Source organism: Primulina tabacum, chromosome 1 (assembly GCF_025594145.1).
Source record: "Primulina tabacum isolate GXHZ01 chromosome 1, ASM2559414v2, whole genome shotgun sequence".
NCBI lineage: Eukaryota > Viridiplantae > Streptophyta > Magnoliopsida > Lamiales > Gesneriaceae > Primulina > Primulina tabacum.
The window spans coordinates 57,256,165-57,279,283 of record NC_134550.1 but is presented as its reverse complement, the minus strand read 5'-3'; the positions used below and the strand labels follow the sequence as shown (position 1 = coordinate 57,279,283).

The 23,119-nt window shown below is 34.9% G+C and overlaps 1 protein-coding gene and 1 pseudogene across 1 annotated transcript; both read right to left on the bottom strand.

Annotated features, from left to right (window-relative positions):
- Positions 1 to 254: 254 nt before the first annotated feature.
- On the bottom strand, positions 255 to 2,019 carry LOC142553563 (transcription factor bHLH14-like). The gene has a single exon (XM_075663909.1). It carries the CDS (start codon positions 1,893 to 1,895, stop codon positions 435 to 437), a length of 1,461 nt encoding a protein of 486 aa, XP_075520024.1. The 5' UTR covers positions 1,896 to 2,019; the 3' UTR covers positions 255 to 434.
- A 13,043-nt stretch (positions 2,020 to 15,062) lies between these two features.
- LOC142553546 (rho GTPase-activating protein 5-like) lies at positions 15,063 to 22,600 on the bottom strand (annotated as a pseudogene).
- Between the last annotated feature and the right edge of the window lie 519 nt (positions 22,601 to 23,119).

Below are 23,119 nucleotides of genomic sequence, written 5' to 3'. Positions count from 1 at the left end.
CTCCATTTTTTTAAATTATTGTACATACATATAATATATAACCAAAAAAAAAAAAATTAATTGAACCTCAATTATTCCAATACAAACTTTTCTCATCCACACGAATTCTCATGTAAGAAACAAACATGCTTGGATATTTCAGGTCAAGCAATCATGCATGGTTGTAACATACATATATGTGTGTGTATTACCCATTTATGGTCATTAACTCACAAATAAAAAAAAAAAAATTGAAGAGAAAAGTTAATAGCTGATGGATCGATAAAGGAAATTATTACGCCATTGATGGAAAACACCTAGTGAAGGAAGGAGTAGTCCTGATCATACATACAAGGCCCCCCCATATATACAATATTGCCAACAGCTTATTTAACGATATCATATATTATTATTATTATTATTATTATTATACAATAATGATTAATTTAACGCAATTACTGCTCCAATCTCATAACAAGAGCGTTTTTCAACGCATCCTCGCATCTGAATCCATCAGGAACCATAACGACAACATCTTGAAGCATCAAATCATTCACGCACGACATGCTGGCATGGTGGACATGTAGTTCCAGCTCTCTAATGGCGTTCATCAACCTTGTGGCCGGGTGATTTGCGTTCTCGGACTGGACCCTGATCATCGCATCACCCCCAACAATCTTCACTTCAACTTCGAGGGGTGTAGAATTGATGGTACTGGTGGTGGACCTGATTTGATCCACTGATGTGGTGCAGGTGCTCTGGTTATCCATTGCATCTGCTGTTTCGAATTTCACTTTCTTGGTTTCTCGTTGAAGCTCTTCTATTTTGGACTTGAGCTCGTTGATGTAGGAAACTGCATCGGACAACAGTGAGGCCTTGTCCATCCTCGACACGTTAGGAACCACCGAGCGGAGGGCGTAGAAGCGGTGGTTCAGCTTCTCCCTCCTCTGCCGCTCCGCTTCCACGTGGTTCAGTGGCACGTCGTGCCCCACGCTTGGCTTTCTACCCCTCTTCTTCGATGGAGTATTAGTACTACTTCTCTTGGTTTCAACGTTAATGCTAGTCTCTAGAAAAAAATGACAATCGGAAATTGAATCTGAGTTGTCCGAATCATGCAGATAAGAGAAAGGTAGCTCAGATTTGTTGATCCGTGTTTTGTCCATATTGGCTTCTTGTTTGTTTGGCAACACTTTTGTAGAGCAGTTCTTTGCTTCGTCGTCTTCCTGAAAATCAGCGACCGCCGCGACATCTGCAAATGAAATGATTTTCTCTACGAACTGCGCACCCTTGGAGCTGGTGTTGTGATCGGCAGGACATGAAGAAGAAGATTCGAAGATCGATTTCACCTGTTGAACTAAGCTCCAGTTTTGGTTGATGATAGCATCAGATCCCAACTCAACGACACCATTCGAAGTAGGGATACAGACCATGGTTTGCATCCCATGGATCTGCGCTTCTTTTGCTCGTTGACAGTTGTAAAACCTGAGCTGATTCTCACCGCTCAACCAGACCAGACACCCAGAATGAAAGGACTTGCCGACGACGCCATCACCGAGGGAGAAGGACTGAGCGAGGGACATAACATAGAGCCACTCAGCATCCGTGACATCACCGTCCACGGGACCCGTGGAATCAGCAATGAGAGCCTGAATTCCTTTCATGATTTTCTTTCTCTCAGGCTGATGAGATCCAGATTTAGCAAACCTTTGCTTGGTCCCCTGAAAATGACCATCTCCCCAGGTGAGAAAAATGCGGCCATTATGCTCATCTCTGGAGCTCTGCCAGAATATGGCGTACACCCAACCACCGAGCTCGTTTTGTAGTATGTATTGAAGCTTCTTTTGAAGGGCAGAAGGCTGTTGTTCAAGTATGGGAGAAGACAAAGATTGGGAGGATAAGATAAAGTCATCATCCATGGTGTTTGGTTTGTTTCAGTTAAGCTTGATTTTGGCTAAGAAGAGGAGAGGAGTGGAGGAGGCTAAGGTGGAAACAAACAGTGTGATTGGAGGGAGAGGGGTGTTTCCTAGAGTAGCGGACTAACAATTATATATTATATTATTTTAGATTATATATTATATTATTTTAGACTGGATTAATAAATTAGTTAAAGGAGAAATTAATTAATCGTGTGGCCTCTCACCTATCGAAAGGACTGGCCATTTTAATCCCCAGGCCACCGCACTGTATTGAATTGTTAGGTAGGACCTGGCCTTAATTAATTACAATCTTTTCTCGATTCGTCTGATATTGTAATAAACTTGTAACCTTTTATACTTGAGTTGGGTTTTTTGTGAGACGATGTCACAAATTTTTATATATAAGACGTGTATATTCACAATAAAACGTAATACTCTTAATATAAAAAGTAATATTTTTTCATGGATAACTCAAATAAAATATTCATCTCACACAATACGGCCTCTAGTTATTGTTAGATAATCAAATTAAGTGTTTTTTTCGTTTGTTGTATTGCCACGGAAAACAAAAATAATAGACATGTATATATGTTGCCCTTAATTTGATTATCTAACAATAATTATATTTTATTTAATTTTACTTAATAATCAAACAATTCTTACTCCATAATTTAAAATTTGATTTTCTTTAAACGAAAACATATGTATCAGGACTCATACATGTAATAATAATAAATTATTTACACAATATTGTGTGCACTGCAACATATGACTTAGCTAATTATATAATTATTAACGAAGTCCCACTTAAATTAAATATAATATAATATTTGGTCACTCTCATGTCGCTTTTTTCTCGTTTAAATATTAATTAATTCCTACTATCTCTGATAATTTTTTTAAAAAAATTTCTGAAACATGGGAAGGCCTTTCTTATAATATTATCACACATAGGCACATAGCGCTTGATACATCTCTCAATTCTTTTGAAAACATCTGATGGCCTTTAATATATAAAAATATTAAAAGAATGTAATATATATTATATACTACACAATAACTAACACGACACTATCTCACGTGTTAATTTTGTTAAAACGAAATTTTTTTTCTCGAGCCGTCTCTTGAAAAACATTATTTTTTATGTTAAGAGTATTATTTTTCCTTATAGATATGATGAATCAGGTCGATTCATCTCACGAACATAGATATATGAGACTAGAAGACTGAAACATACTCTATATACTATTAAAAATTTATTAACATTTACGTGGCATGTGAATCGTGGTGTTAACATATTTAATTTTTTTTTGGTAATTTTTTTCTTAGTAACTTTTAATTGAGTCACGATCACTATATAACATTTTTCTCGGTATTTCAACAAGTGGAACCGAGCTTATTGTCCAGTATTGAAGATGGTTTTTGATGATACCTCATAAGAGCCCGGGTCATGGATGACCCGTGATAACAAGTGGATTCTCAAATCAAGGTTATTATGCATGATGAATTCTTCTGAAGCCGGGCAGGTGCAAGGTCAGACTCAACTCTCCGGGCAACCAGAAGCCCGGGCTCTCATATAAGCTCCCGGGATGTATTCTACTCGGGCTACCTCGATAACAGTGCCGCACTCGAGTGCCGTCTAATCTGTCAGAACTACTTGGACTTGGACTCGAGTATGATTGATACAGGCCGTCTAATCTGTCAGAACTACTTGGACTTGGAGTATCCTATAAGTCATCAGAAGCTAGTATGGGTAACCGACTTACCATACTTAGTAGGTGGCACGAGAATCGAGGTACATACGCCATCTTCTACTATAAAAAGCAGGTATTAATCTCGTTTAGGGGGGGAGAATCCTTGAACTCTCAAGCACTTACATATTTCATCTCAAATATTGCTTGTGTTCATCTGAAAACCTGCTGACTTAAGCATCGGAGTGGCTACACCGGACACTCCTCCGACGCTCCATTCACGAGTTCCTTTCTTGTTTGCAGGTGCTTTAGAAGCCATTATCTTCACTCAAATTCTCAAAAACTAAAAATTACTGATTTGGTCCGTTGGAGCCCTCAGCGACATCACATCACTTTTCTTCGTTTACTTTATTAAACTTTGAAAATGTTGGACCTTGTCGATCGATGCTCCACGTGTTTTTTTCCTTAAAAAAATCCCATTTCAGTGAAATTACAAATTCCTGAGAGAGAATGAAGGCAGTGAACAAAACGAGAGGGATAGGGAACATGAAATTGAAGAGATTTAGGTCCCCATGAATTGCAAGTTGCAAACTAAGACAGTGTCCCACGTATTGGATGACATCTGTATGATTTAGTTTGAGCTACGTCGGAAGTATTATTATTTTCGATGTGTTTTGTACATGATATTCGCTTATGAACTCAAATAAAAAATAATAATTCTGAATCTCGCATTATTTGTTTTAAATTTTATATAAAAATACACAGATATTAATCAATCAGTATAGCATAAAATGATCATGTCTATTTTGTCGGAACATGTATATTTAGTACGAAGTTGCAATCTTGGCCTTCTTCTTTTCTTCTGTCACGACTATATTATATTGCTGCCAACCCGTCGAGTTTATAATTACATTTCATGTCATGGATAACATATTTATTGTGTAGATTATATAGTAAGGAAATAAACTATATTCACTGCATGTCTATCTTAAAATAATCGATGGAAGTCGTGGTCTAGAAAAACCTAGCCAAATTTGGGTATTTGTATGCATTCTATTTGCGCCACCGGCATCATTATCAAATATATCAACATTATGCATCGATTTCATTATGTCGTGTATGAGGCATTGCAAGCAAAGGACAACAAGAATTTCTTCCAACGCCTTCTTTTATTTCCTACATAAGCAAAAAAAAATAATAATAAAAAAAAATCAATGAGAATTTCTTCCAACGCCTTCTTTTTTTGGTGTCTGAGTGTACATGTTTTTTTTTTTTTTGGTATAATTTAATGCTTAAAAATTTAAATTTAATTTGCTTGTATCAATTTTTTAATAAATTCAAGAATAATATTGTGTGTGGTTATGATATGATAATTACGTCATGCTTCGATTAATGATTTAAACACATGGATTTCAAATTCTTTAAATTTTTTGGATAAATAAAATTCAAGTGGATTTCAAATGTAAATCAACTTATGTAGTTTTAATTATAATTTGAGTATAATTTAAAATTCATCTATCAAAATTTTCTTTTAAATAAATTTGTCAACTAAACACAATAAAAATATCTATTTGTTGATTTTTTTCTCGGTAATCAATTGATTGTAGGTGCATCCGTGCATATGGCCAATGACAAAGACAGAAAGAAAATTAATATATGTGAAATTGGGAGTGCCCACACACATGCCTTGTTCATATAAACAAGTTGACATTACGAGTATTTCATTACTTTTTTATGGATTTATATTAATGAGATTCATCGATATGATATATAATTATAATAAAAAACAATATTTTAAGCATAAAAATAAATATATATAATTATAATAAAAAACAATATTTTAAGCATAAAAATAAATATTTTTCATGAATGGAAGATATGTTTCATAAAATTAATAATAAGACAATCTCAGGAAAAAAATCTATTTTAGCTTCTCTACCGGCCAGGAAACCATTATTTTAAAAGCACAGTCAAAAGTTGAAGTGATGTTTTCTTTGTTAAAAAAAAAAAAAAAGAAACATCAAAGAATGTCTTGCACATGTTTCAATTGTTGTGAACACGCGCGTTCATCGTTCCTATGCCGACTTTGGTGCTAAGTCGTTGAAATGTCGAATCGTTCACTTTGTTATATATCTCCTCTTGTTTAATAAAGCGAAAGACAATTATAAAAACTTGTTGAATTATTTTTTAACCAATCTTATACATGAATTTTTATGTTGAATCATATTTAAAAAAAAAGAAATTAGAAAAAGGAAAATAATATTTTTGATCATATGACTTACATATTTCTCATTTTTTTGTTATTAGTTAATTAACCGTTTTGGTTCACCAACTTATACATTTTTTTCAATTTGGTTAATTTTTACTAGAATGCTGTCGTAAAGTCAGGAATTTCCGAGCCACGTCATCATTTTCTTATGAATAACCGGCAAAAGTAAAAATAAGTTGTGAGATAATTGACTAAAACTGTGGATTGATCGATAAGAAGACCTAAAATGAAAACTACTCATGTTAACTGTGTTCAGCCCGAAAGTTGATCAAGTCTGCACTTACAGGTAGCGTCTAACAGTTCCCTTTACATAAAAAAACGTTGTTCTTCCCCATTAGGAAATATGATTTTTAGGACTTCTATCTCAATTTTTTTAAGAAAAAAGTCTCGCCCGAAGTATTTTTTAGACCGGTCAACCGACCATCCTGACCTGCCCCGAAAGAAGACACTACCATTTCACAATGCTTCTTAAATTATTATATACATCTTCCAAGGATTTCTTGGTCTGATCTCGCGAGGCAATGATTCAATATTCCGGATTTCGAAAGAAATCTTTGGGACTCCATTTCGACTTATATGGTTTGTGTCTAATTTATTATTAACTCATTGTAATTATCTATATATAATTAGTTATTCGATGGTATTGTTTAAATTATTTATGATGTGGGGATCCGGACGCTAATTCATTCCTTAATCGTCTTTAGGAATAATTCAAACAATTATAATAAACATGGTCTAATTTTTTTTTTTAAATACAAAACGGAAACGTAATGCAATTCAATTCAAATTACATATTAAATATAAACATATAAATCTTGTATTATCTACAAAAATCCAACTAGGTCCAACTATATATCAATGCTGAATCCTAAGTTGCTTCGAAGCCCGGATCTCCACGCTATCTAGTCCAGCCTCTTTCTCTTCTTGACCTTGATCCTATCCCACCTGTTGTCATGCACACATACAAACAAGACAACAGCCGGATAACTCCGGTGAGAATTACATTCTCAGTATAAATCATGTATACATGCAATCATAAAAACAATATAAAAGCATATAAACGATATGTCTAACATGTATTCAAATCAGAATATAAATTCATATTCTAAACATGTACCATCATCAGGAACATAACTCATCGTGTACCATATTCAGGAACATAATCAACATAACTCAATCAATATAAACGGTCAATTAGACTCATGACTCCATATTTAAGACTAGACTCAATCCTAGTCTAGGGATCCCGGTTTCCAGAAGTTAGCATTCCTATATCGACCAACAGTAATAGAAAAGACTCCAGTTCTATCCACGTCGATAGGGTATCGATCACCAGTAATAGAAGAAATACCAATTCTATCCACATCGATATGGTATCGATCACCAGTAATAGAAGAAGCTCGTATTCTATCCACACCGATATAGTATCGATCACCAGTAATAGAAAGAACTCCAATTCTATCTACATCGATATGATATCGACCATCAGTAATAGAAGAAGTTATGATTCTATCCACATCGATACGGTACCGATCACCAGTAATAGAAGAAGCTCCGATTATATCCACATCGATATAATATCGATCATCAGTAATAGAAGAAGTGATGATTCTATCCACATCGATAGCCAAACATCCGGTGACAGACTTTGGCACAATCGCCAATACACTATCTTGTGACATTGTGCAATGTGCCCGTGGCGATCCCACCACTATCAGGCACTTCTGTCACAAGACTACTCGTCTAATACCTGCTGTCTATAAATCAAGAGAACAAGTACATCAATCAAATCAATACAATAAGGTAAAGTATGTGATTTAGGAAAACTCGAGCCAAACCTCACTCGAGTTGTGCAATCCCAACTCAACATTAATTTATACATTTATCTTCTCGGTACGATGAAGACGAAGTATTGAAGTCAACTATGTCCATACCCAATCTGATAATGACAATCGAATAGATACAATATCAGTACATAACTCAGTTCAAAACCTGTTCTGATTAATACTCAAATCAAAACATAATCTGATCAATGCCAATCGACATATGATACCACATACAATCTCAACCAATATCGAGTCTGATCAATATCAATTTACGGATGTTTCGATAGTATAACAATACAGTCTCGATAACCCCGTCAAGTCCAACACCACAGATATAATACCAGAACTCATAATCAATATCGGTGCAACTCATAATTTCAATAACAACACCAATATGATATTGAATCTCAATTAATCAATTCCAAAAATCATAAAAATTACATAATAAGTCTGTTTCTTAATCTGACTTCGATTCTATGATGTCTAACATGACAAGAACATCATATATGACGGTTATTCAATTCCAGCAACATCATAATTTCAAACGACATCAAAACGCAACAAAACTTACGCCCAGTTGTAGCTGTCGTCGCTAGGAACTCGGTACTATACTCAGATTCAAAATCAGACGGCGGATTTATGTAAAAAGGCGTAAGGATTTGGAGCTTCCCTTCCTCGGTTCTCTCTTTTTTCGTTCTTCTTATGATGAAATAAATTCATATAATAAATATATATATATACCATGCATGCTCAAGAAAACGTGGCTCGTTCCTTCAAGAAACACGTCTCGCGCATATGCGCGACATCAACCGGCGCATATGCGCGAGACACCATTTCTCGGCGCGTGTGTCTCGGCATCTCTCGCGCATATGCGCGCCTCACCTCGGCGCATATGCGCGAGGTTCTCTGGACAAAGCATACTACAGCTCGCGCATATGCGCGCCATCACTCTGCGCATATGCGCGGGATCTTCTGCCCAACTCGCGCATCACGTCGCGCATGTGCGCGAGTGGCACCTCCCTCGCATCTAATTTGTGTCTTTTCTCGTCTGTCCCGGTCTGATTTGTTCCGTCTTTAATCACCTCTCACTTACCCATAATTCGTATTAATTATTGCCAAATCATTTCAGATTAATATCAGATTACTGTAAATAAAATCTCGGGCCTTACAATGATGGATTGTCTTATGCTATGGAAAATAATTATTATATATATATATGTAGGAGGTCACGATATATACAAACTAGACGTATTTCCTTTTAAATCATAATTCACGGGGAGTAAAAATTATTGGCTTTGTTTGAAAAATCATGGTAAATTCAAAGTATCTAATCAAATCAAGGAACATATATCGAATGCATGTATGTGTGTGTATCAATGAGAAAAATGCAGCTGCACCCACATCACATCACATACCATATAATGCATCATACAAAAAAATTGTGTATAAAATGTGTACCACGTGCTTTCGATGCCTAATTAATTTATACATTTTATGTCCTATCATGAATAAACCCAATTTTTATCACATCCCATAGACTTATATAATAATAATAATAATTTATATATATATATATATATATATATATATATATATATATATATATATATATATATATATGGAGCTAAGGGGCGGGTGAGTGCGACTGCCTGCCTCGATATTTTAGCTTAATTCATTAAAAATCTAAAATTAATTATATTTTTCACCTTCGCTCCTAATATTTGTTCTTGTTCCCGTAAAATTTTTAAACATTTTTTGTCTTCTCAACTTTTATTTTTTGGCTCCGTCCCATTGTGTATGCGTGTGTATACAAGGGCGGAGCTACAAGGTAATATATCCGGATTTTAGCCCGGGTGGTCAATTTATACGTAAATTTTATATAATTTTAGAATAATATGGTATTAGGTCCGATAAATCAATTTAAAATATTAAAAAATTGTAGAGTTTAAAATTCTATCCGGTCAGATTTATATTCTGACTCCGCCACTGTGTGTGTATAAGTATATATATAAAGGACAGAGTATATATAATTAAACTCATGAATTAAAAGGCTGGTAACCTAGGTAGCTACTATTATATATTTTTGACAAATTGAGAGAAATTATAGGCTCGTACCAAACACCTAGCTTGTTGTTTTTTTCAGCGCACAGCCAAATTCGTTGAAAGGATTGCTGCTAGCTACAGCTTGCGAGTACATGTATTCATAATTACAACCAAGACTTTATTTTCAAGCAAGTATGTATATATATATATATACACACACATATAGAGGCTAGTTGCCCTGCACCCCACCCAAGTGGTGCAGGGTTTTCGTGGGCGCCAGCACCTGTCCAGCCTTCTTTTAATTTTTTTTAAAATTTAAAAACAAAAATCAACAAAATAGCCTTTTAATTTACGCACAAAACCCTCCATCTACCACCTTCACGAACCAAAACAAAATGAAAGAAACACACCACACAGTCGAGAGCTTCAAGTGATCGCAATTCTGGAGATCTCGTGCAGGCTTTTTCCGGGCACCTCAAATCAGAAGGTAAATCGAGGTTGTTGGAAATTTCTTACTCCGAAGATTTTTCGAATTTCGGATTTTGTAGGTAGAATATGTGCGTGAATGTATTAGAAAACCTCGGGTATAAAAATATGTGCGTGAATGTAAATCGAGGTTGTTGGAAATAAAAATCGGGTTCGGTGTAGGTAGAATATGTGCAGCAAAGAAAACACTGAATCAACAGTTTGCAGAAGCAAATGTACCTACTTGTCAACAAATGCGATTGTTGATTTTTGTTTTTAAATTTTAAAAAAAAAATTAAAAGAAGGCTGCACACGTGGGCGAAAGCACGAAAACCCTACACCCCTTGGGGTGCTAGATTATAAAAATTTAGATAGTTTAATATTTAGTTTTAACATGAAGTATAAGGGATTATCGATTTTTGGTCTACTAATTGTGTTTATCTGAATAAATAATTCTACTTATACTTGTCGAAATAACTTAAATTAAATATATTTTTTTATATAAATAAATAATAATAATGCGTGAAATGCTAAAGCTAGAAAATAGGTGTAGGCTAGGATGAAATTCATAATTACGTAACAAACAAACACAGCCGAAAACTCTGACCTTGTTTGGTTAAAGAAGCTCCAGTTAAATTTTTTTTTAAAAAAAATGTATTTTCTTTAAAGATGTAATTATTGTATCCTGAAGATTATTTTAAGTGATTTTTAACTTTTTAGATGATGAAATATTTGAAAATTTTGTGTAAAAGTTAAGTGTATATATATATATATATATATATATTTTGCAAACACTGCTATAGTATTTTGTTACAAAAATTGTTTTCGAAAAGTACTTTAAAAGGTAATTTTGTAGAAGCTAGAATTTATGATTTTTTACTATTTAAAAAAAATAAAAATAAAAAGACTTTTTAAAATTTATCTAAACAACCAAACTGCTCGTAGTTTTGAATAGGTATCTTGTGAGACGGTCTCACGAATCTTTATCTATGAGACGGGTCAATCATACTGATATTTACAATAAAAAGTAATACTCTTAGTATAAAAAATAATACTTTTTCATGTATGACCCAAATAAAATATCCGTATCACAAAATACGACCCGTGAGACCGTCTCACACAAGTTTTTGCATATGTTTTTTTAATAAACTGCTTTAAAAAGCTGAATTTATTTAGATTTTTTTTAAGCTACAACTTTTATATCAAACTCATTCTAAATAATTTAATTTTCTAAATATTTATTAATCATTAATTAATCGGTGTGCTTCCAATTAAAGATAAAATAAATAAATCATAAATTTGAAAAAGCCCACTTTTTTGACATATTTTACAGGATGCATTTATTTTTCTTTAAAAATTATCGCTCGTATTCAAATATTCGTTACCCAAAATGCACCTACATCCAATAGCACATCACATGTCCTTGCCAATATGATAGTGAATTGTGGGAGATAGTTTTGGTCGATAGAAAAGACGGTCTCACGAATTTTTATCCGTGAGACGGATCAATTCTACCGATATTTACAACAAAAAGTAACTCTTAGCATAAAAAATAATATTTTTTCTTGGACGACCCAAATAAGATATCTGTCTCATAAAATACGACCCGTGAGACCGTCTCACATAAGCTTTTGCGTTTAGATAGAGTTAATTTATCACAATCCTTAACATTCTTTTGTTTTCCTAATAAAAAAGGACCATATATTTATCTATGTTTAAATTATTTTTAAAAAATACTACATATATACCAACTTAAAATCACAATCATTTACAAATCGACACACGCAATTTATTACATGACAAAGTTTGTATCAAATTTTCCTGCATCACTGCCAAAAAAACAAAACAATAGATGTTGTGCTTCATATTTCTATATTTATCGATTATAACTGACAAAAAGCATATTCATATCTAATTATATATAATAATTCAATGAATCTTAAATATTCACAAAGCATGATTAAGACATCCACAAATATGAATGTAAACGAATCAAATCGTTCGTGAGCTATTCGAAGCTCGATTCGATAAAAGCTCGTTTGATGAGGCTCGTTAAGATAAACAAACCAAACTCAAGCTTTACAGTATTCGGCTCGTTAGCTCGTGAACATGTTCGTTGGTAAGTTCATAAATAATCTTTTAGATGAAAAATAATAGTTTTGATACTTGATTTATTGATTTTGCATATTATTTATGAAATATATAGAAAAATCTATTAAATTTATTTATTATAATAAATTTACAAATTCTAATAAGAATAATATATTTTTCTTTAAATATATAATTTAATTTTTAATTAATTTAATGAAAATTTAAATGTATAATTCATATTTATTAAGTTTGTTTAGGCTCGATAAAGGCTTGAATAAGCTCGTGAGCCATGCATATATTCGTTAAATAAAGCTCGAGCTCGGCTCGATTATAAACGAACCAAGCTCAAACATTCAAGAGTTCGGCTCGGCTCGACTCGATTACATCCCTATCCACGAAGATATATGCTCTAGTAGCAAAAAACATATATATCGAAGAGATATCAGTCTCTGCATGGAAAAAAAATCATAATAGATAATTTTTTCGTGCATCAAGTTACTGATGTTGCGTCGCTTGATCTGGTTGGCTAAGTATACCGTAAAAGAGTGATGTCAGATTTTAACGAGTAATATTGTCTGTGTTGGAGACAGAACCGATGGTACGAGAATGATAAGACCGATATCTAAGAAATATGAGACAGTATCAGCAGATAGACACGTACAACCCTGGATTCAGGTGTCTAACCGTCCGACTAATTAGCATTCAAGTAAGCACACTTCGTGCTTCCGCAAATATAACGAAACAAAATTGCGCTTTGGCCAAATGTTATAATTTTTTATCTAGTGATAAACGTTTAACATATACAGAGGTGATATTGAATAATACATATAGAAAAAGAGAAGGGAAATAACAGTTATTCTAGTCGAACATTATTCTCTCCTTGCTTCAATTTTTTCTTCTTCTGATCTAATTTATTATTAGATAGCGATCTCAATTTCACTATCGTAACAATAATAATCCTCAGGGGAAACCATCAAGGGCATTGCCTAAATTGACGACAAATAAATTACTGATATATATCTAATAATCATCAGCAATGCCAAATAAACCACCGGCCATCGAATAATCACAAGAATATTCAGAATCTCACCTGACACTTTGATTTTTATAAGAGAGTAAGTCACTTGTGAGACGAGTCAACCCTATAGATATTGAAAATAAAAAGTAATATTTTTTCATGGATGACCCAAATAAGAGATTCTTATCACAAAATACGACCCGTGAGACCAGTCTCACACAAGTTTTTTATTTTAATAAAATATTCTTCCTTATTGCTTATGACGTGAATAATTCACCGTAAATATGTCAAAATGTGAATGTACCTAGCCGGGATACATAAAGATGGAGACGTCAACTAAATTTGTCGTCTTTCTCTACCATATGAACACAATAAAGTCAAATTAAAAAAATAAAAAAAAAACATATGAAATTATTCATAAAATTAAATTTTCAACCCAAACATGATTTCATTTTTCTAATTAAGTATAATACCAATATTGAACTTACAAAATCAAATTAGCTAGGAATCATCACTAAACAAGTTCTCCGAATCAGATCCGCGATACTAGTACCATATCAAACGATTGATCAGCAACCTTTATCATATTCCTATTATTAAATACTTCAACTTTCCTAGCTTGGAATCAACTAATAAGAAGTGATTTGTTTTTTTTAAAAAAAGAAAAATAAAAAGAAAAAAGAAAACCCTCATGAACCGTACTATTTCTTGATAACGGGCCTACAAAATGAATGTAATACCACAACAAATCATAATAATAAAAGCCTGCAACATTTGAAACACCGGCCCAATGGACAGGTCATTTATTCGGGGTGAACTATTGATTTGGGCTTGCATTAGAATCGGATGCTACTTTTACCCCCCGGTCTTCGGCCCGGGTAAGGTACAACTTTTGGATTTCTGGGCTCAAGATGTAGCATAGTCATACCTTACTAAGATTTAATTATTAGGTTTTAATAGTAAAATAAAGGTACAACTTGTGAGGTGACCTAATTAATAAAGTTAATTATTTAACAACTATGTTACACAATTTTATGAATAATTTAACTTTTTTTATCAAAAATAAAATTATTAGTTTTATAAACTCAATCGTCTATAAATTATACAATATATAAAATTTAAAATTAATTTAAATTTGAGCAAAATTCTATATCTTTCGGGTGATTTTTTTTTCCCCAAAAAAACAGTCTAAATATTTTTTTTTTTGGTGACGGTTCATATTTGTTTGGACGATTTCACATAGAGATGTTCGAATTGGTAAAGTAGTTGACTGTTTGGTAAATAGTCGTGTGTTTGATTTCATACCAATACTTTATTGGGAGAGTCTCTTGTATAAGATTTATCAAATGTGATTTACATTACAAATTAGGTTTGTAAATTAATGTGTTAACCCAAAAATTTATTCAATATATACCCGATGATAGAGATTACGAGTTTTATCTCCCTAAAAAGCAAGTAGTATCGTCTTTAACACGAGTATAAGTATAAAAATGAGTGACTATCGAGTCATAAAAAATTGTTTGAAGGATCGTTTAAACTACTCATGATATAAATATCAAATAAAACAGGTTTTTTGTTAGATCGTCTCATGGATTATATCTCATGAAACGAGTCTATTCGACTCATATTATCATGAAAAATATTATTTTAAGCATAAAAAATAATATTGTTTAATGAGTTGAGTAAAATAATAAATTTGTCTCACAAAATTAACCAATGAGACGGTCACACGAGAATTTTTATGATCGTCAAATATTAGTATTACCGTGCCGAGTTGCAATTAAAAATGGTAGTTACAATTCCCCACATACATGCTATAATCTGACAAGATAATTGATAATTAATCAAACAACTAACTAAAAATCGACCCTATTACATTATTATCTTCATTCCTTTCACAAAATATAACAAGAGACTCAGCCTAATATTACCAACTAGTGCAATATTTACAGTTCCAAGCCAACATTCTTCTTAACTGTCTTGTTCAACTGAAACACGGGATGTCTGCGCAGCTTTCGCGTGCCTACTGCGCAAGCTTAAACGATTCAATATGCCCTCCCCTTCCATGTCGTATTCCTCTTTAAAACCACCGGCCAACGTACACCTTTTAGTGCCACTCTTCGAGGGGTTATTATCGGGAGCTTGTTTAAGGATATAATAATCAGAAGATTGCTCCTTCACCACCAGTTGATGATCCCTTCCATCTAAAGAGGCAGCTGGTCGAGATTGATTCTCTCTTTCGTGGAGGGTTTTCACGATCAGCGTCTTGAGAAAGTTCATTACTTGAACGGCATGAATCAATGCCGTTAGGGGATCGGCCATTTGGGTCATATTGGGAGCAAACACCATTGCGATGTTCCTTGAATTCATCTTGTTCTGATGCTCGTAGCTGAGCTACGTCCGCCATCAAATTTATCGCCCAGTCAAGTAATGCCGCTTCGGTGGGAGGAAGCAGCTTCACAAGTTGGGTGCACTCTTCCTCAGTGTTGCAGTGCATCACCTGTTCGGACGTCAAAGAGTCGAGAACTCCCCAGGGAAGTTCTCTAAACCATGCCTGTTTCAAAATCACCTCTTCGTCAGTCATGATTTTAAAAATGTTCATGTTCATCTAATAATATCTGTTAAAGTTGTGTTTTAAATTATAAAAGTGTATTATTTGTAATAGCGCTTCTTTGCTTTGGTATATAGGGTAGTTCGCTGTTAACAATACTTTCTGTACAAAACACTATTTTTCCTTCTTTGAGCTAAGTCGCTCCATTACTGGACTTCACGGTATGTTCTTCCTCTTCTCCCTTCAATTCCAACATGGTATCAGAGCTAGGTTGCTCTTTTAGATTTGATTCGTAATTACTAGATCATAATTGATCGAAGGATCCTCAATTTGTTTTACCGTGGTTGCTGAGAAATTTGCCTCGATCAAGATGACTTCCGCTGCGATCGACGCGCTGGATCCACTTTATGTTAATCTCTCCGACACACCAGGGCTCAAGTTGATAAATGAGCAACTGATTGGTACTAAGAACTATGCGATCTGGAGTCGCGCAATGTTAATCGCATTACGAGCTAAGAACAAGCTTGCATTCATAGATGGAAGCTGTAAGAGGCCAAACTCTGATTCAGACAAGATATTGCAATGAGAGAGATGTAATGCAATTGTTTTGTCCTGGATCATGAATGCTGTGTCGAAGGAGATATTTAGTGGAATTGTGTATTCAACTGATGCAGATGTAGTCTGGAGCGATTTGCGTGAACGATTCAACAAAGTGAATAGCTCAAGGATCTTCGCACTTCATCGAGAAATAGGTTGCCATGTCCAAGGTAACAACTCGATTTCAGTCTACTATTCAAAACTTAGACAACTGTGGGATGAATATGGATCTCTCGTTACATTACCTACATGCTCATGTTAGTCTTCGAGAAAATATGTTGAGTTTGATCAACAACATAAGCTCCTTCAGTTCCTTATGGGGCTCAATGAAAGCTTTGTTCATATTCGAAGTCATATTCTGATAATGAACCCCCTCCCTACTGTAAATAATGCATTTGCCATTATTTCACAAGAAGAATCCTATCGAAGTCTGTTGAACGTGGTTCCACAACAACTGGATTCCACTGCCTTCTTTTCCACTCAAAATAAGAGGAAAAATGATATTAGATGTGACCACTGCAATTTGCTTGGTCATAGCAAGGAGAATTGTTTTATGTTGATTGGATATCCCCCTGGACACAAGTTGTATAAAGGCCAATGGAAGGGTGGTAATCAAAGGTTCAATAAGGAAGGAGACGTCAGAGGAAAAATGATGGGAAGAGCTAATGTCTCTGTTACTGGTTCTGGAGAGGTTGAACGATTGATGCAATCCAACAGCGCTGGGTCATCCTTCACTCATGAGCAATATGCAGCCATTTTAAAGCTTCTTGCGAAGGAACAACCAGACGCTGAGGCACACACCTCCGTCCTCTCTGCAAATATGGCAGGTATTGATAAATCTTGTTCTAATATTGCTACCGAATGGATAATTGATACAGGTGCGAATGATCACATGCTTGGGCGTGATGTATTCCTTGGAAATTTTAAGTCTTGTGCAAATGACACGGGATCAATCCAATTGCCAAATGGTAGTACCACCAATATTAGCAGTTTAGGAACCATATGTATAAACAAAGCTGTCAATCTTTCCAATGTCCTCTTTGTCCAAGATTTCCGTCACAATCTTCTTTCTATTTCTAAATTCACTAAAGAACATCACTGCTTTGTCACCATTTTTCCCATACTTTTGTGTGTTTCAGGACCTCTCAAGTGGGAAGATAATGAGGATTGGTAGAGAAAGGCATGGACTATACTACTTAGACAGTTCAAGTTTACAATCCACAGGTGTATCGACCACTTTAACAGCCTTTAAATTTCCATTGTTTAAGTCTTCACTTTCTGCTGTAAATAATACACAATGTACTTCGATGTCACAAGAAATTTTATGGCATCAAAGACTTGGACATATTTCTTTATCTCGAATGAAAATGTTGCCTTTCCTCCCTGCTCATTTTGAATTATCCCACTGCTCTATTTGCCATTTGTCAAAGCAAACACGTATGAGTTTTCCACATAAAAAATCGTTTGATTCCTCTGAGGCTTTCCAGCTAATTCATATGGATGTATGAGGCCTTTTTAACACACCTACATATAATGGGGATCGTTTTTTTCTCACTATTGTGGATGACTTCACACGTGCAACTTGGGTTTACCTTATGCACTCCAAATTAGACGTCCTTTCCCTTGATCAAAACATTCTTGACTTTCACTAAAACACAGTTTTCAGCTACTGTTAAGATCATTAGGACGAATAATGCTATGGAATTTTTCCAACATGAATGTACTGCCCTTTTCCATAACTTGGGTATCCTTCATCAAAGCTCTTGTCCTTATACTCCTCAACAAAACGGCGTAGTGGAACGCAAACATAGACATATTCTTAATGTTGCTCGTTCATTGATGTTTCAAGCTTCTTTTCCAAAAGAATACTGGGGAGATTGTGTACTTACATCGGTTTACATCATCAATCGAACACCAACCCCTCTTTTATCGAATAAGACATTTTGAAGCTTCATTTGGTTCCTTACCTTCTTATATACATTTACGGGTTTTGGGTTGTCTTTGCTACGTTTCCACATTGCCCAAGGGTGATAAATTTACCCCTCGAGCAAGTGCTTGTGTTTTCCTTGGATATTCTAGTACTCAAAAGGGGTACAAGGTTCAAGATTTAAACACCAAAAGGATTTTTGTTTCCAGGGACATCACATTTCATGAAACCATCTTTCCTTTCTCACATACTCCAACTCTTCAGCCTGTCTTTCCTACCCTGGATGTGCCCTTTCCCATTCCTGAACCCTTACCACCTTCTTCCCAACCACAATCACATCATCCAGTCATATACCCTCTTAGACATTCTTCTCGTATTTCGAGACCACCAATTTGGTCCCATGATTATTACATTTGTTCTAACTCACAGTCTTCTTCTCCTATTCATTATATTTCCAATTTTGTTCAGTATACTGGTCTGTCCCCTACCTATAAAGCCTTTCTTTCCTCCTTCTCTGCCTTCAAAGAGCCGTCCACCTACCATGAGGCTATTCTTGATCCCCGTTGGCAATCCGCTATGGACTTAGAGTTACAAGCTCTGGAGAGTAACCACACTTGGGATATTGTTGATCTCCCTCAAGGAAAACATCCTATCGACAATAAGTGGGTTTATAAGATTAAATACAAGTCGGATGGCAGTGTGGATCGGTTCAAAGCACGCCTGGTCGCTAAAGGATATACTCAGCTTTACGGTATAGATTTTCATGACACTTTTTCTCCAGTGACTAAGATCGCCACTGTTAGATGCCTTCTCAGCGTTGCTGCTATGTCTGGATGGCCCTTATACCAGATGGACGTCACCAATGCATTCCTTCAGGGTGATCTTGATGAAGAGATTTACATGGTCTTACCTCTAGGCTTTCGAAGCCAGGGGGAGTCTCATGAGAGCCTTCGAAACACAAAGGAGATGCGAAACAACAAGGTGTGTAAATTGGTGAAATCCTTATATGGTCTCAAACAAGCTTCGAGACAATGGAATAAGAAGTTCACATCAATCATGAAGGGAGCCGGCTTCAGTCAATCACAGCATGACCACTCGATGTTTATTAAGAGAGAACAAGATTTTGTCACTGTACTATTGGTGTATGTTGATGATATAGTAATCACCGGTAACCATGAAAAATCCATCCAAGCCCTCAAGAAGCATCTACACTTACATATCAAAGTTAAGGATTTGGGAACATTGAGATATTTCCTTGGTATAGAAGTTGCTAGATCAAAGGAAAGGATATGTTTGAACCAAAGAAAATATGCTCTTGAGCTCATATCAGATGCGGGCTTGGCCGATGCAAAGGTTAGTGATACTCCTATGGAACAAAATGGTACACTTACTTCAAAAGATTTTGATGATAGTGCGGGACGTGATACTGAAATAGATCCTCTACTGGAAGATGCAAGTGCATATCGCAGATTAGTCGGCCGCCTCATATACCTCACGGTGACGAGACCTGATATTTGTTTTGCAGTTCAGACATTAAGTCAATTCATGAACAATCCCAAGGCATCGCATTTGGATGCAGCACTAAGAGTGTTGAGATATCTGAAGTCTGCACCTGGCAAGGGAATTTTACTCAAGGCACATTGCTCCTTCTCATTGACAGCATATTGCGACTCTGATTGAGGAACCTGTCCCATGACCAGAAAATCCATAACTGGTTACTGCATCAAGCTGGGAGAATCCTTGATTTCATGGAAAACTAAGAAGCAAGCTACCATCTCAAGATCTTCAGCTGATGCAGAATATAGAGCGATGGCTAACACAACGTGTGAAGTGATTTGGTTAGTTGGTATTTTAAAGGACATGAGAATGAAGTTAGAACTTCCAGTACTGATGTGTTGTGACAATACTGCGGCCCTCCATATTACAGCGAATCCAATGTACCACGAAAGAACAAAACATATAGAGATTGATTGTCACCTAGTTCGAGAGAAGATACGTGATGGATTGATCAAGACGTCTCATATCAAAACTGGAGAACAGCCAGCAGACTTGTTCACCAAAGCCTTGAGCAAAATTCAACATCAAAATCTCTAATTCAAGCTTGGAATGGTGAACCTATTTCAAGCTTGAGGAAGAGCGTTAAAGTTGTGCTTTAAATTATAAAAGTGTATTCTTTGTAACAGCGTTTCTTTTCTTTGGTATATAGGGTAGTTAGCTGTTAACAATACTTTCTGTACAAAACAATATTTTTCCTTCTTTGAGCTAAGTCGCTCCATTACTGGACTTCACAGTATGTTCTTCCTCTTCTCCCTTCAATTCCAACAATATCTACCACCGCAATGATCTGATGCAAACAAAGGCTACCTCATTCATACTAATTTAGAATCATACCAGATGTGGTAGTGTTACTATCAAATTCAATGTTGCAAACAAGCGTAAGTACCTTTATCAACCCAGATAAGCAGTGGACATCAATTCCAAGTGGCACAACACCTCTGTTGAGTTGCTTCCTAACAATTTCTTCTTGACTATTCTCGGCGTTTATTCGGAAAATACCTTCCGCCTTCAGCAAGTAAGATACACAACACGTAATCTCTTGAAGTCCAATTTGATTAAAGAAGAGTAGAGAGATATGTTTACATACTTGGAGGCCGCCTTCCGAATACAAACGATTCTGCATCCGAAGAAGTATTACGGGCACACTGTTTCCTCTATGATCATTGGAACATTGCATTGACTGCGGAGAGACTCCAAACTCACTTGCACTGTAATCATTAATATTAGAAAAGTATACAAATTAGAATTGGGTTATAAAAAATCAACACTAAGACGAGCTGTTTATAAATATAGATGTGCAGATAGCAATTCTTAATGAGTGTATGTCTATCTATACAATTATACATACACATTTTTGTTAAAAGAATGTGTTATATGTCATCTTTTCTTTGCATTTATAAAATGATCCGCCAGCTGCCACTGTTTTAGAACGGTAAAAGTTGGCAAGACAAGTGCATTTTAACAACCTTATCAGGTAAATTAACTTGCATTATATGCACTTGCTGCACATCTTTTAGCACATCCATCGAATCACAGTTTTATAAATGATTTACTAATAAATTGCAGGGCCTCAAGTAAAAAACAAAAGCAAAAAAACTTGAACATACATATACATATTTGCATTTAATTTTTGGGTAATGACCATTCACTTGTTTTTTTAATAAAGATAAAAATGATTTAATTTATTCATAAAACGAAATCTATATCTATATATATAAAATGATTGGATGTCAAAACATATAGTTTCACTCAAATCTTTCCTCGATAGTGAGAAAAAAAAAAGATGTAATAATTATTATTAATTATAATAAGTTTCTCACTTTCTTTATCTGAAAAAGAAAAAGAAAAATTTCCTTGTAAAAACTTAATTTTGGATGAATTTTATAGTTTCAGAAAATTATACTATACAAAATATCTTTTAAAAATAATTTTTAATTATAAATCAATTTGTGGAAAATAATTTTGAGACATAATTTTTCTATTTATTTTGTCTATATAAAAAACCTAATTTAAATTACGAAATCATTAGTTTTAAGAAACTATCGACATTTTTACGGTGCGAGTGAAGTAATTCTTTGTATATACTGAAGAGGAAACCTGGCGCTGGGGGGTTTACGGGGGACTTCCGGCTGGAGCTCGACCGGGATTCCAAGAAATCCATTGAATCCATCGAACGTGACATGGGACACGTGGCGTACGTCGGTGGGCCATCCAATGTCGACGTCTGAGGCGACACCGTCGTCGTCCACGCTGCAAGTGACCAGCGATTTCGAAGCGCCGCAGCAACCACCGCGAGAAGTGAAAAATGCGGTTGCTGATTGAGACTACAAGAATTTTGCGAGGGGATTATAAATGGCGTGGTAACCGGATCCTCCGAATCATAGTCGACTTCATCATCGCTGTTGAAATCCCCGAAATATCCCTCGTCTTCTTCTTCTTGTTCTTCTTCCTGATGGTACGTATACGCAGATGGCGTTGGAGAGGAAGAGTTGAATTGTGGCATTGAGAGCGTACAAGACTTGGATCTCAAAAGCAACAGCAGTAGTAAAATTACTGTAGTCGTCAACTAATAATCAACACAAACGCGTGGAGTAAATGAGAGGTAGAAACAAATGTGGCATTCATTAATGATTTAACTGGCAGAGGATAACAAGATTCTTGGGATAATAAAAAGGAGAGCAAGTGACAAACATGAGATAGTTTTACTGGTCGTATTTTATTAGTCTGATATCTCATTTTGGTCATTTATGAAAAAATATTACTTTTAATGCTAAGAGTATTATTTTTTATCGTTAATATCGTTAAAATTGATCCGTCTCATGTATAAAGATTTATGAGATTGTCTCACAAGAGACATATTTTATATAAATATATATATATATATATATATATATATATATATATATATTAGTTTGGGTCCATAAATTTGATGAGAAATTGCTTTTATTATGACTTGTCTCTTTCCGAAGTTTCCTTACACTAAGCATTTATAGCTTATGACATGACATGTTACATTTTAAACCCCTATAGTTAACAAGATAAGCCCATCAACATGTGGGAATCAATAGTCCCATGACTTTTCATAATCGTGGAATTTTGACGTAAAGAAATCCCTTATTACCACAAACAAACAAAAATATCTCCCTTACCAACCGTTATTTTTAAGTGTCGGACTCAATTTTATGTTTA